The sequence below is a fragment of the Rosa chinensis genome, chromosome 4 (assembly GCF_002994745.2).
Source record: "Rosa chinensis cultivar Old Blush chromosome 4, RchiOBHm-V2, whole genome shotgun sequence".
Classification (NCBI taxonomy): domain Eukaryota; kingdom Viridiplantae; phylum Streptophyta; class Magnoliopsida; order Rosales; family Rosaceae; genus Rosa; species Rosa chinensis.
Window position 1 is genome coordinate 64,398,975 of NC_037091.1, and position 14,927 is coordinate 64,413,901.

The 14,927-nt window shown below is 38.3% G+C and overlaps 3 protein-coding genes across 5 annotated transcripts; 1 reads left to right on the top strand and 2 right to left on the bottom strand.

Moving 5' to 3' along the window:
* The first annotated feature begins 745 nt into the window (after positions 1 to 745).
* LOC112199933 (protein VAC14 homolog) lies at positions 746 to 8,487 on the top strand. 3 transcript variants are annotated; one of them, XM_040519339.1, is made up of 21 exons: positions 746 to 1,110; positions 1,205 to 1,318; positions 1,417 to 1,482; positions 2,827 to 2,916; positions 3,008 to 3,127; positions 3,286 to 3,317; positions 3,417 to 3,559; positions 3,655 to 3,749; positions 4,182 to 4,268; positions 4,429 to 4,536; positions 4,674 to 4,765; positions 4,881 to 4,962; positions 5,515 to 5,580; positions 5,666 to 5,781; positions 5,872 to 5,992; positions 6,236 to 6,397; positions 6,509 to 6,637; positions 7,122 to 7,190; positions 7,328 to 7,414; positions 7,448 to 7,627; positions 7,896 to 8,487. In XM_040519339.1, the coding sequence occupies exons 1-21, from the start codon at positions 1,021 to 1,023 to the stop codon at positions 7,989 to 7,991; spliced, it is 2,145 nt and encodes a 714-aa protein (XP_040375273.1). In that variant the 5' UTR covers positions 746 to 1,020; the 3' UTR covers positions 7,992 to 8,487. The 3 variants fall into 3 exon arrangements, with proteins under 3 accessions (XP_040375273.1, XP_024196694.1, XP_024196695.1); XM_024340926.2 differs by having other exon boundaries at positions 747 to 1,110; positions 7,328 to 7,627; XM_024340927.2 differs by having other exon boundaries at positions 748 to 1,110; positions 3,289 to 3,317; positions 7,328 to 7,627.
* Positions 8,488 to 8,848: 361 nt separating this feature from the next.
* LOC112199935 (eukaryotic translation initiation factor 6-2) lies at positions 8,849 to 10,975 on the bottom strand. Its single transcript, XM_024340930.2, has 6 exons — positions 10,798 to 10,975; positions 10,528 to 10,710; positions 10,393 to 10,437; positions 10,159 to 10,289; positions 9,404 to 9,514; positions 8,849 to 9,284 (listed from the first exon to the last, which is right to left on the bottom strand). The coding sequence occupies exons 1-6, from the start codon at positions 10,805 to 10,807 to the stop codon at positions 9,027 to 9,029; spliced, it is 738 nt and encodes a 245-aa protein (XP_024196698.1). The 5' UTR covers positions 10,808 to 10,975; the 3' UTR covers positions 8,849 to 9,026.
* A 314-nt stretch (positions 10,976 to 11,289) lies between these two features.
* LOC112199934 (ankyrin repeat-containing protein At2g01680) lies at positions 11,290 to 13,994 on the bottom strand. Its single transcript, XM_024340929.2, has 3 exons — positions 13,548 to 13,994; positions 12,451 to 12,860; positions 11,290 to 12,347 (listed from the first exon to the last, which is right to left on the bottom strand). Exons 1-3 carry the CDS (start codon positions 13,858 to 13,860, stop codon positions 11,481 to 11,483), a joined length of 1,590 nt encoding a protein of 529 aa, XP_024196697.1. The 5' UTR covers positions 13,861 to 13,994; the 3' UTR covers positions 11,290 to 11,480.
* Positions 13,995 to 14,927: the final 933 nt, after the last annotated feature.

The window sequence follows — 14,927 nt, forward strand, 5'->3', positions numbered from 1 at the left end:
CCGACCTTATCCTATTAGTGAAGCACCAACTCTCAAATCACGTCTCATTGGAAATCTGCTTTCATAGATGATTGGTGACCAGTTGTGATAAAAAAATCTCATATTCTTTGTTCTTAAGATAATATAACTACAGACTAAAGGTCAAGACTAACTTAGGACGATCAAAATGTAAAGCATATGTGCCTCCTCAAGAATCTTGCAAGTGACAATCTTTCAAATCCTCCTCATAGATTAACCAAAAAAATTACCAAAATTTAGTTGTAATCATAAATATAAAAAAAGGGTCGGATATCGTCCTCAATCCAAAACAAAGATGGATTAAGTTCTTGCTTTAAAAAGATAAGATAAATAGTTGAATATCGTCGTAGATCCGAAATATCTACGCATTAAGTTCTTGCTTTAGAAAGATAAAATTGATTGTTGTTGCTTAACAAGAATAAGATTGTATCAACTGATCAAGAAGGTAGAAGAAGAAAGGTAGTTTAAGTGGTGATTAAGCATAATTGGAGCTAATATTCATACTAAACTTGCCAAATGTAGACACTAAAAACAGGAGGGTATATCCGTCATTCTACCAACAACCGCACTTCCAACCTTCGTTACTGTTAGCAGTTAGCACCTTCCCGAAGTCGTTCACTACTATAATAGTCAAAACTGGAGAAAAAGCACAGACCCAAAAAAAATAAAAAATAAATATGTAACAAAAATAATAATAATAAATTAATTAATTAATTAATTAATAATAAGAAAGGAGAAAATGAAAACTGGAGAAAAAAATTTCAATTTGTGTAAAAACATTTTCTCAGTTTCCGATATCATTTCCCAGTCTCTGCAGATCTGATTCTCCTCCTCCGGTAGCCTTGAACTTTCCGGCGAAGAAACCCTAAGAGACATGTTCCGATTGGAGCAGGAGAAGATCCGAAAACGAATTTGATACTCGGAATCCGTTTTCCTCTCTCAACAATCGGCAGAATTCCGATTACGACGACTGAGGAGCAGGAGTTGGTGTGATTGCTCCACATGGCCGACGCGCTTACTGTGATTCCGGCCGGCGTGCTCCGGAACCTGGCGGACAAGCTCTATGAGAAGCGCAAGAATGCCGCTCTCGAGGTTCTGCTTCTTCTTGCTTCTGTGCATTTTAGGGTTTCGCGACTAGATCCTGAGTTGAATCGCTTCAATTTGCGGTGTTTATGTTTGTGTATAGGTTGAGGGAATCGTGAAGCAGCTCACGACGGCTGGGGATCATGATAAGATTACGGCCGTGATCAATTTGCTCACTACGGAATTCACTTATTCACCGCAGGCGAATCACCGGAAGGTATTGATATGAATGCTTTGCAGTGGTTTTCGTTTAGTTTGGTGTACTATTTGTAGCTTCAATTTGTTTGTGTATCTTTTTGTTGTGGTTTTGTGTAGGGAGGGTTGATAGGTTTAGCTGCTGCAACAGTTGGGTTGACCAGCGAAGCTGCTCAGCATCTTGAGGTAATCCTCGAGTACAAATTGATTGTTTTCTTCAATTTTCCTCAAAACGATGGGTGTTTAAGATGTCGAAGCATAGGCATGAATCTTTGATATGTGAACATTATGGTTCAAATTAGTTGCGCTACTTGTGTGCAAAACTATTGCTAAGGTAGTATGTTGGCTGTAACTAAGATGTTTTGTTTTGCTAATTAAATTTAGTGATTGAGGAGAATATGCGGTAATCTGTCACTATGGATGAGTACAACATCGCCTGTTTATTCCGTAATACTGTAATCGTGTGTGGTGCAAGGTGAAGACTGGTCTAACAACATGTCATAGTTATTATTGTTCTACAGTTTCTTTTCTGAATTCACAGTATCTGGTGTCATACTGACATGGGTGAATTGAAGTTAGCTTCTTGAGCATCTCCAGGAACTAGTAACAGTTACAGAACTCAGGTTGTTTGGTTCTTTTGTACAAAATTAGTTGCATGTAGGCAAGAAGGTTTAGGGTTAGAGATATGTGAAGGTTTTACACTGAGTGACAGATCACAGATGGCTGCCTGGTTGCCATCATCAACAGTCAAAAAGTTGCTTTTAAGTTCTTGGGTTCAGCAAGCAGTTGATGATATACATAATGGGAAGTAGTTTTCACTCTTCCTGTAATCCGCCATTTATAATGAGAATGATATCTAGTCTCAGTTCATAGAAGGTTTACTGAGAACACTAGTTATGTGGTTATGAATTGAGTCATTACATTGGTAAGTACACTAAGATAACTAGACTTATCTTTCCAAACTGGAATTTCTGTTAAGTTGGTCAGTCTGATAAATTGTTGGGGCCTGAGGAGCTATTCGGTTGAGAATTAAAAAGACCTACGGTTAAAAATATTGGTAACTTGCGATTTAACTGATGTGGATAACTAGACATATCTTTCTGAACTGAAGTCCTAGTGAGGAGTGAGTGTCGGAAAATAGTTTGGCTGGTCAGCTTATGTTGAAGATGTTCAGAGTTATATAGTGCTTCATGTAGATCTTAAATTATATTTTAGAGTAATATCATATTACCAAGTTAGAAATTCTTACACATTAACGCTTAATGAAGTTAGAGATCTCAAAAATTCTCTTTACGCATCCCTTGATTAGTTGACTTCCATCATCTGTCTTGAGCTGCTCATTTTGTAGTTTGCATTCATGCACATAAACCTGAAAGCAGCTAGTTTGTAGGCAAAAGCATAATGCCATATTTTGGTTCCTTTCCATATTAAAAAATTGCAAGTTTGTTCTATTAGCATGCATCTGTAACTCAATACTAAATTATTCTTTATTGGTATTGAATATTTATTTGCTTCTCATGTACCTGCCAGCAAATTGTGCCTCCTGTGCTTAATTCCTTTTCTGACCAAGATAGCAGAGTTCGTTATTATGCTTGTGAAGCACTATACAACATTGCAAAGGTGAGAGATGATTAGCTGGCTGATGTACTGATTTAATATGGTGTCCCGGACCTTGACTTGATATCATTTTTTTTTTTTCAATGGTGCGCAGGTTGTACGAGGAGATTTTATCATATTCTTTAATCAGATTTTTGATGCCTTGTGCAAGCTTTCAGCAGACTCAGATGCTAATGTACAAAGTGCTGCTCATCTTTTAGATCGACTTGTAAAGGTATGGAAACATTTAATACTCCTCCATTCTCATCTATCCACCCAAAAAAAATTAGAAAATTAAGTGTCCACCTTTGAAGAAGATCAGCCTTCTCCACTTGTTGATCTTCAACGTATGCATTTATATGTTCTATACATAATTTTTTTTATATACTGAAGCAGGATATTGTTACTGAAAGCGACCAATTCAGGTGCGTCGTATTCGCAACCTTGTTCAGATTTGTATTCTCAAGACAGTAATCGACATTTACAATATGCTCTTTTTGTTTTTTTTGTTTCCCCTTCCTCAGCATTGAAGAATTTATACCATTACTGAGGGAGCGCATGAATGTTCTAAATCCCTATGTCCGCCAGTTTTTGGTAGGATGGATCACTGTTCTAGACAGCGTTCCAGATATTGATATGCTGGGTTTCCTTCCTGATTTTCTTGATGGTATGTTTTTTATAATGTGAAAGAAAAATATGCTTCTTTCATATTTACCCTCTTCCTAGTTGAATATGAACTCACAGTTCGCTGTGAAATATCAGGTTTGTTTAATATGTTAAGTGATTCAAGCCATGAGATAAGACAACAAGCTGATTCAGCTCTTTCAGAGTTTCTCCAAGAGATCAAGAACTCCCCAGTAAGACTTTTAACTGTTACTGCCCCAGTTCTGTAATGATGTTTGTCGTATGTGTTTCACTAGTTGCTTTGGAAGAATTTGTGCCACTAATTTTCCCATTTTTTCTTGTGTATGTGTGTTTGTCTCTGTTTCCTCTTTCTCTCGCTTATCTCAATATATATGAATTCTGTCAGTCGGTCAGTGAGACCAATTATTCTTGTCTCACAGTAATAGAGAGATTTGTTTTCCATTTCCAGTATGTAGCTCTGCAAGGTAGGAGCACGTGTGCAATTATATATTTTAGGGTGTCACTTTATATGTTTTGACTTTTGAATAAATTATGAGGTGCTTGATGCTGCATCACTTATGCCTTGTTATCTCAATTATTTAATATAAAAACAATATGTTTTGTTCATTTGTAATTTTCTGACTCGAGCAGTGCTACTCTTGAAGTCTGTAGATTATGGTCGCATGGCTGAAATACTGGTGCAGAGGGCTGCTTCTCCGGATGAATTTACTCGGTTAACAGCTATCACATGGGTAAGAAAAAGAAAATGGAGAAGTACTTGTGGCCTACTCGTTGTATCATTTGCCTATGGATTTTATAGTTGATGTTCTCTATATGGAGACAAATCATTGCTCTGTGTACCGTAGTAATTATATTTGAATAGTCTTATTTATGTGCTTCTTGGGTGTGCAGATAAATGAGTTTGTAAAACTTGGTGGGGACCAGCTTGTTCCCTATTATGCTGATATATTGGGAGCAATTCTGCCCTGCATATCCGATAAAGAAGAGAAAATCAGAGTGGTAGGTCAATTAGCCTCCTTCGTTTCCTTTTTTTTTTTTTTTCCTTTCTGTTTCCTACTTGTTGGGGGCAGGGATGTTTATTTGATCTTGCTGCTTATTGTGGTTTCTTTCACTGAATTCTTTTCCCCTCACCTAAGGTTGCTCGCGAAACCAATGAAGAGCTCCGTGCCATTAAGGCTGATCCAGCTGAAGGGTTTGATGTTGGAGCAATCCTCTCTATTGCAAGGATGTAAGTTTTTATAACCAACACAAGCTAGGGTGATATGCTACTAAAATATTACCCTAGACTTTACCTTTTTATATCATCTGCTAGTTGCCATTTATAAGTTATGTTTTATGATCAGGCAACTATCTAGTGAATGGGAGGCTACTAGAATTGAAGCATTGCACTGGATTTCCAACCTTCTAAACAGACATCGTTATGAGGTAATTTGGAACTTGTTTGCATATTGGATGTAATCATTTTTCAGGGAGGTACCAATTGAACTATACTTTTGACTCCCTAAAAGAAGTTTGTATTGAATGAATGTATGCTTCCTCTTTTTCTCTTTCATTTTAATTTTGGAGATGGCTTGCCTGGTTATGCTTGTATATGTATAGTATTATTTTAAATAGGACCGGTCAATTGCTTGACATTTTGAAATCATGTTATTTCAAGGTACTTGGTTCTATGAATGTTTATTTGACTTCTAACTCTAGTGACAAATGGAGCAGATCACCTTTCATTTTGCTTTATTAAACAGGGACTAACAGTGGACAGGCTATGAATGGCACCGATTAGAACATATATATATATATATATATATATGTAGATATGCACTTTTATTACTGCGTAAAATTTAGATACAGAAGCAGTATATAATATGGTCAATGATAAGCCTCTAGATGAATTGGTCTTTTGATAGTTCTTGGGCCATTGCTCGTCTTATTTTTCTTTTTGGGTAAATTCTAATTATATTTTAATCTTATGTCAAACAGGTGTTGAATTATCTGAATGACATATTTGACACCCTTTTGGAGGCACTTTCAGATCCTTCTGATAAGGTACTATCTATGGGCTTGTATGTAAAAATGTAGCTTGTTAACATGTTGAACCGCAGGTATCTAATATTGCAAGTCTAATGTCCAGGTGGTTCTCTTGGTTCTAGAGGTTCATGCATGCATAGCGAAAGACCTACTACACTTCCGCCAGCTTGTTGTCTTTCTTGTTCATAATTTCCGTGTAGATAATTCTCTTCTGGAGAAGTGAGTCTCTCTCTCTTTCTCTCCAACCGTAGCTGTTATGTGGGTGACTTTTCTTGATTTGACTCTGCTCCTTTTTTCTTTTTCCCCAAGGCGTGGTGCTTTGATAATTCGCCGACTCTGTGTGCTTTTAGATGCTGAAAGGGTCTACCGAGAACTGTCTACTATACTAGAAGGAGAATCAGACCTGGATTTTGCATCTATTATGGTTCAGGTAGCTTGTTATTTATTGGACAGAAAAAAGCAATATGCATCAGTGACCTATTTCACTATTTGTTACGGCATATGTTTTTTTTTTTTTATGGAGTTTTTTCATCCTATCGCCGACTGGTAAACTATTTGCTATGGCAAAGGCTTTGAACATGACCAATTTTTATAATTCTTTTTACACTTTTATGCAGCAGTTCATTTCTGTTAGATTTACTAATTTATTCATGTGTTCCATTTTTCTGTTCAGGCTTTGAACTTGATTTTACTTACATCCTCCGAGTTGTCTGACCTACGAGATCTTTTGAAACAATCACTTGTGAGTCCATCAGGGAAGGACTTATTTGTTTCTTTATATGCTTCATGGTGTCACTCACCCATGGCAATTATAAGCCTCTGCTTGTTATCTCAGGTAATGTTGTAATGCTTTCTCGCCCAGGGTTACTACTTTCATTTAAAAATCTATGTTTTTGCACGCATTTGATCTCTTTCCTTGATGTATTCTGCTGGTTTCTTTTGACAGACATATCAGCATGCAAGTACTGTGATTCAGTCTCTGGTGGAGGAAGATATTAATGTCAAATTTTTAGTCCAGCTGGATAAATTGATTCGGTTACTGGAAACTCCAATCTTTGCGTATCTTAGATTACAGGTGTGGAATTCAAGTCTACTATTAAGTCCTAGTGGAATTTCTTGCAATTATTGCGTGCTTTTAGTCTAAAGTTCTATTTGGAATTTGTGTGTTTGATTGGATTTGTGTTGTGGCTGATATTGTTGGTTTATAGTCAAGTAGCGGACCTCTCCAGTTCTTATGAACTGGAGTTTAAGGTGAAAGACTGGGACCTCTCCAGAATAGGACTCAATTTGAAAATGCTTCTAACAAAGTCTTATTAGGGTTTTACGGTCTGATGCATAGCAACTTTCTTATTTGGCAAAAAAAAAAAAAAAATGGACGATCTTTCTTTTACAATGGCTATTAGTTATGTACAGCATGTGTCATTTGATGTTGTCTGCAATTTCTTTCTTTTACAATGGCTATTAGTTATGTACAGCATGTGTCATTTGATGTTGTCTGCAATTGCTTTCTCCTAATGTAATATTACTGGGGTGCCTGAGCTGTCTTCTGGTTCTTGCAGCTTCTGGAACCTGGAAGGCATATGTGGCTGTTAAAAGCCCTGTATGGTCTTCTGATGTTACTTCCCCAGGTACATACTAAGCTGCACTTTGAGAACTTGAAAATTCTTTCCCACTGTAGCTCGTTAAATTTTTACTTTTGCGATTGGTTCAATATGATTGATTTTTTGTTATGAGTTAAAGTTTTTCATTCGGTACTTGATTGCAGCAAAGTGCCGCCTTTAAAATTCTACGGACTCGTTTAAAAACTGTACCTTCGTACTCATTTAGTGGTGAGCAACCGAGGCGAACTTCTTCAGGGAATTCCTATCTGACTCTACAACACATGTCAAGTGGATCACAGGTCACTGAGGATGGTGACATAAACCAGGACAATAAGTCTTCCCATCATGGAATTAACTTCACTGCAAAACTACAGCAGTTTGAGCAAATGCAGCAGCAGCATCGCCAGCATGCAAAAGTTCAGGCACAATCAGGCATTAATTCCACATCTTCCCCAATGCAACAGGTTTGTTGAGTTTTATACAGAGAGAATATCATCACTGCATTGGTTTAGTAGTGTTTTCATGCTTGTGCATTTGATAGATATCTATGTGGGCGCTGTATTTGCAGACTGCTGCAAAGATTTTTGCATTGTTTTTTGTATTATACTATCACTTATGTGTGTGTGTGTGTGTGTGTGTCCTGTCATAGCTTCATTTCTTGATGTTTGATGTTTGATTTCTTGATGGAGGTTCTTGATGTTTGAATTTCATTGCTGCTTATCATATATGTAGGGTGTGCAAAGACCTGAAGAACTCATCCGATCTTCATCAGACATGAATAGGCCTCCTTCTAGATCTAGGAGGGGACAAGGGCAGTTACAATTATAATGTTGCTGCTTCTGGACCCTGGCGGAGGCAGATATGTCTCATCTCAGCAAGTGTAGGAGTTGTGGATGGGATCTGGTATAGTTTGTAAAATTGTATATCATAGTAGTTTGTTGTTAAATTCATGGAGGTTCGGATGGTGGAAATTGGGTTTGAATTAAGATCAGCTCAGTTAATGCGAGCTATTCTTTTTGACTTTTGTAAGTTGATGTGCCCATGTGGTTCTGTTATTTTTTATTGAAAACCATGTGGGGGGTTAGAAGGGGAGAATTGCAGTTAGATCCAGTTATTCATATCCGTTACATCAATCGTATAAGGTAAGTCGAGCTGCTCGTTGTGTACACCTCGGTTCTGAAATTAAAGAAAAGTTGGATGTGTAGTTATATCGTCACTAGACACTTTCATGTGCACTTGTATCTATTCATTCGTTTACTGCTAACGATCAAGAAGTACTGATATATAGGCCAGACCACGATTCAGTTTGTGTTCATGTTTATTTTCTTCCCCTTGTTTTTGGCTTCTATGAGATATTTAGCCGTATCTCAGGTGAAATTACTGTTTGTGCTCACTCAGATTAGAAAAGGGGAATTGTGATTTTTGTCCAATATTCTGAATTTCACAATTCTACGTTTCACTCATTTCTTTTCTTTCAACTCAAAAATGTCCTAGAAAAGATGAAAGGTAACTCGACGAGGTCACCTGAAAACTCCAGCCGATGACTGGCCCCTGGGCTGCGCTTACTTGAGTTACTGTGATTTATATAATTATATTTGATAACAAATTCTAGTCCGTACGTCCATGGGCTACTCCAATTAACCATTCCCTGTTTAAGCATATGAAGAGTTCCCATTCCAGTCCCACATAAAATTCAAATTCCCAAGACCAAATTGAGCAAACTTAATTACACAACTAGGCAGCATCGGAGTTCTTATAAGCAAGACTAAAAAGATTTGAGACTTGCTTTGGATAAGATCTTTAACCATAGACAAGCCAACAATATGAACAGAATAATCATAAGATCACTACCAGCGAATTAGCTTAAACATAGCTGTCGATCAATGATTTCCTCATTTCATCCACAATGGCACTAGGTTGGGCCTCTCTCAACTTGAAAACACTTTCAATAACCGAGACTTCTGTGGCTGTGGTGTCTGAGCCACAGAACGCTGTCCAGTCATTCACAGTCATGCCAGCAGCTATCACTTCACTACCACGGTTGACTGTACCAGCTACAAGAGGAACCTGAAGAAGTGTAGAAAGTTCATCCAAGTCTTCCACGGATGTATGCGGGTGAACCTGCACCGAGTAATTTTCAAATGCGTAGAGTGGCACCAAAACAAGAGATCAATCCGTTATAGAACTAAATATTTCACTAAATATCCTCAGAAAATGCCGCCATGGAGACATGTTCTTACCAAGCCACCTTTGTTGGAGATGGCACAGTAACTGCCCACAAGAATATTACCAGCAATTGTCTGCCTAAAGACTTCCACTCCAAGAACATCTGCAATCATCTCCTCAGTTTCCTGAGTGAGCAGATAATAAATAAACAAATGAACAAATGCAGAAGCAATCTTACACTTTATTAATATTCAAAGACTAATGCCATCTGCTAAATGGAAAAGGGCATAAACAATAGAGTGCCTTATGATGAAGTGATGAACAAGCAGCTTTTGTTTATCTATCAAGATAGTCTGTTGGTGTGTTTATGGATGTACTAAATCAAACAAGAACCTAACTGTTCTTGCAACAAGCACAAGAAACACTGTTCTCAGTCCCCACTGAAAACAATCAACCCAAAATACAACCTTAGAGAACTTATGTCAGTTTACCACCCCTGCATCTCCAAACACAGAATTGGTTCTGAAATCAAGTTATAGAGTGATGTTTGTCATGCTATGTAGGAATGATTACTTCGCCTACTCGATTTCTCTTTGATTCCTTACAGAAGGGCCTAATGCCTCTCCTCATGAAATCATATTGCCACAAAAGAAGAAATTCTATTGCAATAACAAAGCAATAAGGTGGAAGGAATATGATGCGCTCCCAATTGCCTAATATTGCAGAGAAACATAGTAGCCTTACTTGTGGCAAAGAGCTTAATGGATCAAGCAAAAGTAAACACTAATCAGGAGCACATGTTAAAAAAACAGAGGAGATGAAGAATTACCCTGTCGAGATCAGTATGCGTAAGAGCAACATGGTCATTGCACGCAATACAGTTGCCAAGTGCAGATAGCCTCTCGTCGACTCGCTGAACAACAACTTGATCAGGCAAGCTGTTCCTCAGGTGCTGCAGCTCTTCAATTTCAAAAACAACAACAACAACAACAGAAACCCCAAGAAGTCACAGAAACCACAAAGACTAGCATACAAAATCGGAGCATAGAAACGTATATATTACCTTGATCAGTGGTGGTGTGAGGCAAAAGCAGCCCATTTTTGTTCCCTGAAAATCGAAATGTCAATTACTACTGTAATGAAAGAAAATAAAAAAGATCAGACCACAAGAAATTGAACTGAAACTTGAGGTCAGTACCTGCACAGAGACGACCAACGATGCGAGTGCCTCCAATGGAGGTCTTGACGACAGGGATGACGTCAGCCAGCTCCGCCTCAAATGTGCTGTAAAAGCTCTCGGAGCCTCCGATCGAGACCAAACAGTAAGCATTCGTCAGCTTCGAGAACACCCCAACCTCGCACGAGTTCTCGAATTGAAGTCCTTCACACGCAATTAGGGCTTCCATTAACATTCAATACATGTATATACATACACATAGAACCAGAATATTTGGAGAGAAAGACTTACTGGTAGCCATGGCTAGACGCAGAGTCAACGGCAATTGATCGGAAGCAGTCGGGATCGCAAGGATCGACGGATTGCAGAAGGAAACAATCAAGCTCGGGTTTCTAACTCTTCCTGGTTCGTGATGGAGGAAGGTGCTGTGGAATGGGTTCACTGGGTTGTATCAATCGTTAGATTGACGGAACGGTCGTGATTTAGTTTTAAATTTTGAATATTGAAACAGCTGAAGTCAACCACCTCAATTACGTTTGCGAGTTAGTAACACACCTACTACTCAGTATTTGAACCCAAGTATACGAGAAGCCTTTAACTGATGTAAGTAACACTAGCCATGAAAATTTCATGATATGTTAAGCCGTTTGACTAACCTGACTAGTTACCACACCAGGTGGTTTATTATCTGAACCAATTTCTGCTTTACAAAGGTAAGAATGACATGAAAAATTTATGATCATCATCACCAGTAGTTGGAGAAACACAATAAGAGAGAGGCTCTGGGCATTGTAACATTCTATTCTGTACCACATTCAGTTAATAAATCCATGAATACAACTTTTAAGCAGAGCTATCACTATAATACTTACACTAACATACAAAGATCTACGATCAATTGTCACAAACGTGTACAAGTACATGAACAGAAACTATTACTTTCGACATATAAACAAGACGCTGAGGTATAGCGTTTACAGAGCATAAATTTTCTCAAGGTCGGAGTTGTATTCATCGTCGAGATCTGAGATATTTGCAGAGTAGGACCAGGAGAACGACTTGCTTCCACTCGCCCTTCTGATGTTTCTCTGAGAGTCGCGCCGGAAAGACCCAAAGTGTTGTCGGAAAACAAAGTAGCACATGCTTGCAAGAGTGCCAATGAGGATTGGTGCTCCCACAGCTGTTATTGTAACGGCCATCCATGAACTACCTTTTCCAACAACCACGAAAGCTATTGACAGAAAAGCTCCACAAGTGCATGCACAAGCAGCCCACATTAGTTTGTTGACCACTGACACAACTTGCTGCTGAGCCCTTGTGTCCCAAGCCACCAAAGTGATCTGAACCACAACGACCGCCAGAGAAATGAAGAGAGCTGTGGCATTCAATAGGTAGAACACTTGGAAACCAACTTCATCGGCTATGTTAGCCTTCCCTGTTTCGATATATTGGCCAGGCAAGTTAAATATGGCCAAGAAGGCTATCGAAGCAAAAAGAACAGCAACGACTGTGATAGAATTGGTAGTGTTCTGGACAGCTTCTCTATGAAGTTTCTTTAGTTCTTTGGCAATACCAGAAACTCTTCGCCGAGTTGTTTCATTTTGTATCAACTGTGAGTGCACCTCATGCTTAATATCACTCACAGCTCTCTTGAGTAACATTGCTTCATCCACTTGGCCAACATGTCTTGCATACTTGCCACCAACTTCCACCAGTGCTTCTATAATTTCTGATCGAGAACCTCCATATTGTAGTTTATCTGCCAAATCCATGGCAGTTTCGTGATGATTATTGATTGCATTGACATCAGTATCCTTGAAACTCAACAGAAGGCTCACTATCTGAAAGAAAGAGAATAAAACATCAAGAAGAAGACACACAACGAAGCAATTATTTCACTCCCATCAACGCATTGAACTATTAATATTGCAACATAAAAGATACCTCTGGACGGCATTTCCTTGTCGCCATATGCAAAGCAGTATTGCCTTTCTTGTCACGTTCGTTAAGTATAGAGTGATCAGCAAGTAATATCTCCTCTACAATTGAAGTGCAGTCACCTTTTACAGCCATATGGAGTGCAGTTTGACCCTTTTTATCCTTTATACACACTATTTCAGGATCTCTATCAATAAGCGCTTCCCCAATCTTGAGGTACCCATACCTTGCAGCTGTATGTAATGCAGTTTTGCCATTTTTCCTCACAATCCTCATTGAGCTGATGTCCACATCCAAGATGGTGTTGACTACATCCAAATGTTCCTGAACAGCAGCTGAATAAAGAGGGCTAGTGTTTGACGAGTCACACGCTTTACACAGCTCAGGCCATTTTGCCAGCAGCGCCTTCACAATACCTGAAAAATAACAGTCAATACCATATTTTCAATGAATTATATAAAAGCAACTAAGAATTTTTTTCTTTTTCTTTTTTCATGGCCATGGTTATTGTAGCAAACATGTTGCACAAAAAATACAGAACTGGATGTCACATGTTGTAAATTCCTAATATAGAAAAGTAGAAAACAGTTGGTTATGAAGCATTAGCTTCAGTATATGAAAAGCGGATCAAAACAAAATAGACCTTCACGCTTTATAGGCCTGATACTTTGGATGACAAATACCATAGAGATAAGCACATGAATCCTATCATCTACTTGAAAACATGTTGAAAATGACAACCATAGTTCTTTTCGCTCTTCAGTTTGCAATACATCAACATATCCCAACTCCTTTATGAAAGCAAACCAAGATTTAAATATTCTTCCCCAAAATAGAAAGCAAAAAAAATCTCAACACAGAGTTGGAAATATCCTTTCACAATTAACACAGAACAAAACCTCAGCTTACAAATGACCACACAAGCAATTTGCACCATCTAGTTAATCCAATCTCAATCATCTAATTTAGGGAAAAAGTTCACTATGAATCAAACTTTACCCAAACAAAACAAAACAGAAAAAATGCGATTTCACTAAACCAATCCAACACAATGAACAATCAGAACCCAGAAAAATCATAGTGATAGAAATAGAAACCAATACCCAAATGGCCTTTCTTAGCAGCAACATGAAAGGCGTTCATATCAAGCTTGCTCCTGATCTTGGCAACCTCCACATCACAGAACTTGAGCAGGTACGCAAACACCTCCTCCAGATTATTGTCTGCGGCCACGTACAGCGCCGTCTCGCCTGCGTCGTTCTTCATCGCCATCAGATCAGCCACGGCGGACGACGACGACGGCTCGCCGTCCTTGGCGAGCTTCTCCACCAGCTGCGTCACCGACTCGAGGTCGCCGGATCGAACGGCGGAGAAGAAGGACTGGTGGGTCAAGAACCGCACCGACTTGGAGTCCATTATGAGTTGAAAAGACTCACTCTTTTCGACCTGGTTTCATCAAAGAGTTGAGAAATGAGGTGGTGACTGGTGAAGATGATGATGATGATCAAGTAGTGGAGTTTCTGTGAAGAAGATAGAAAATGATATAAGCGTGTTGCCTTGTTTGGAGGGTTTTGATTGATCGATCACTGGGTGTAAAGTGGGGTCCTCATCATGCGACGAGTTGACTGCTGAGAATTATCTGAGATTCCTCTGATTTTGGAGTCAAATCTAGGCGGTAATTGATCCACCAGGTAAAACATTGTTGGTAAAATTAGTGTTACGTTTTACGGGGGCGACCTTTTTTGGGACCGGAAATACATCGTCTGAATATCAATTCAATTTACGATTCTTTATTTTTATTTATTTGATTTCTTTCAATAAATACGTATCTGTAAGAATTAAGTAGATTTGCGATAAATCGAGTTAAGTAGATTTGCGATGAGTTACTCGTTGCTTTTCATGCCATATAGGAGAAGCCTTTGCAAGTGGAGCTGAATGTTTGGTCCAGCGTGAAAAAGTTTGTTGGAATTATATCCAGGAAATCTAAACCTTGCAATACAACAAATAATTTTTTTTTGTTTTATTGCCAATTGAGCAATAGAATTGGAGCCAAATGGCCCATTGTTCGGCTCGCTAAGCACTTGAAAAGGATCAATCACTTGAAAAACATGATTTTTCTATATGATGTAGTGCCCTCAAATTGACTTGTGAAATCACAATGATTACTAGCCTTTTGCTTTTGTCTACTTCTTTTCTAACTTTAAATACTTCTTAAAAAAGGTAACTCTATTCTTTTGACTACATTTTGCAAATGAGTAGTGCTACATATACCAAAAAAATTATACAAAAAACTAAGGGAAGTGAATTCTGCACTCCAAGAATTGAAATCCACACTCCCTTTGAATATTTTAATAATATTTTTTCTCAACTCTCTTCTTATTTCCTGAAATATCCTCATATTTATTATTTTATTTCTTTTTTCTTTTTGATCTCTTTCTTTAAAACCATGACAGAGAGAGAAGATTTAAATCTTCTTCCCAACT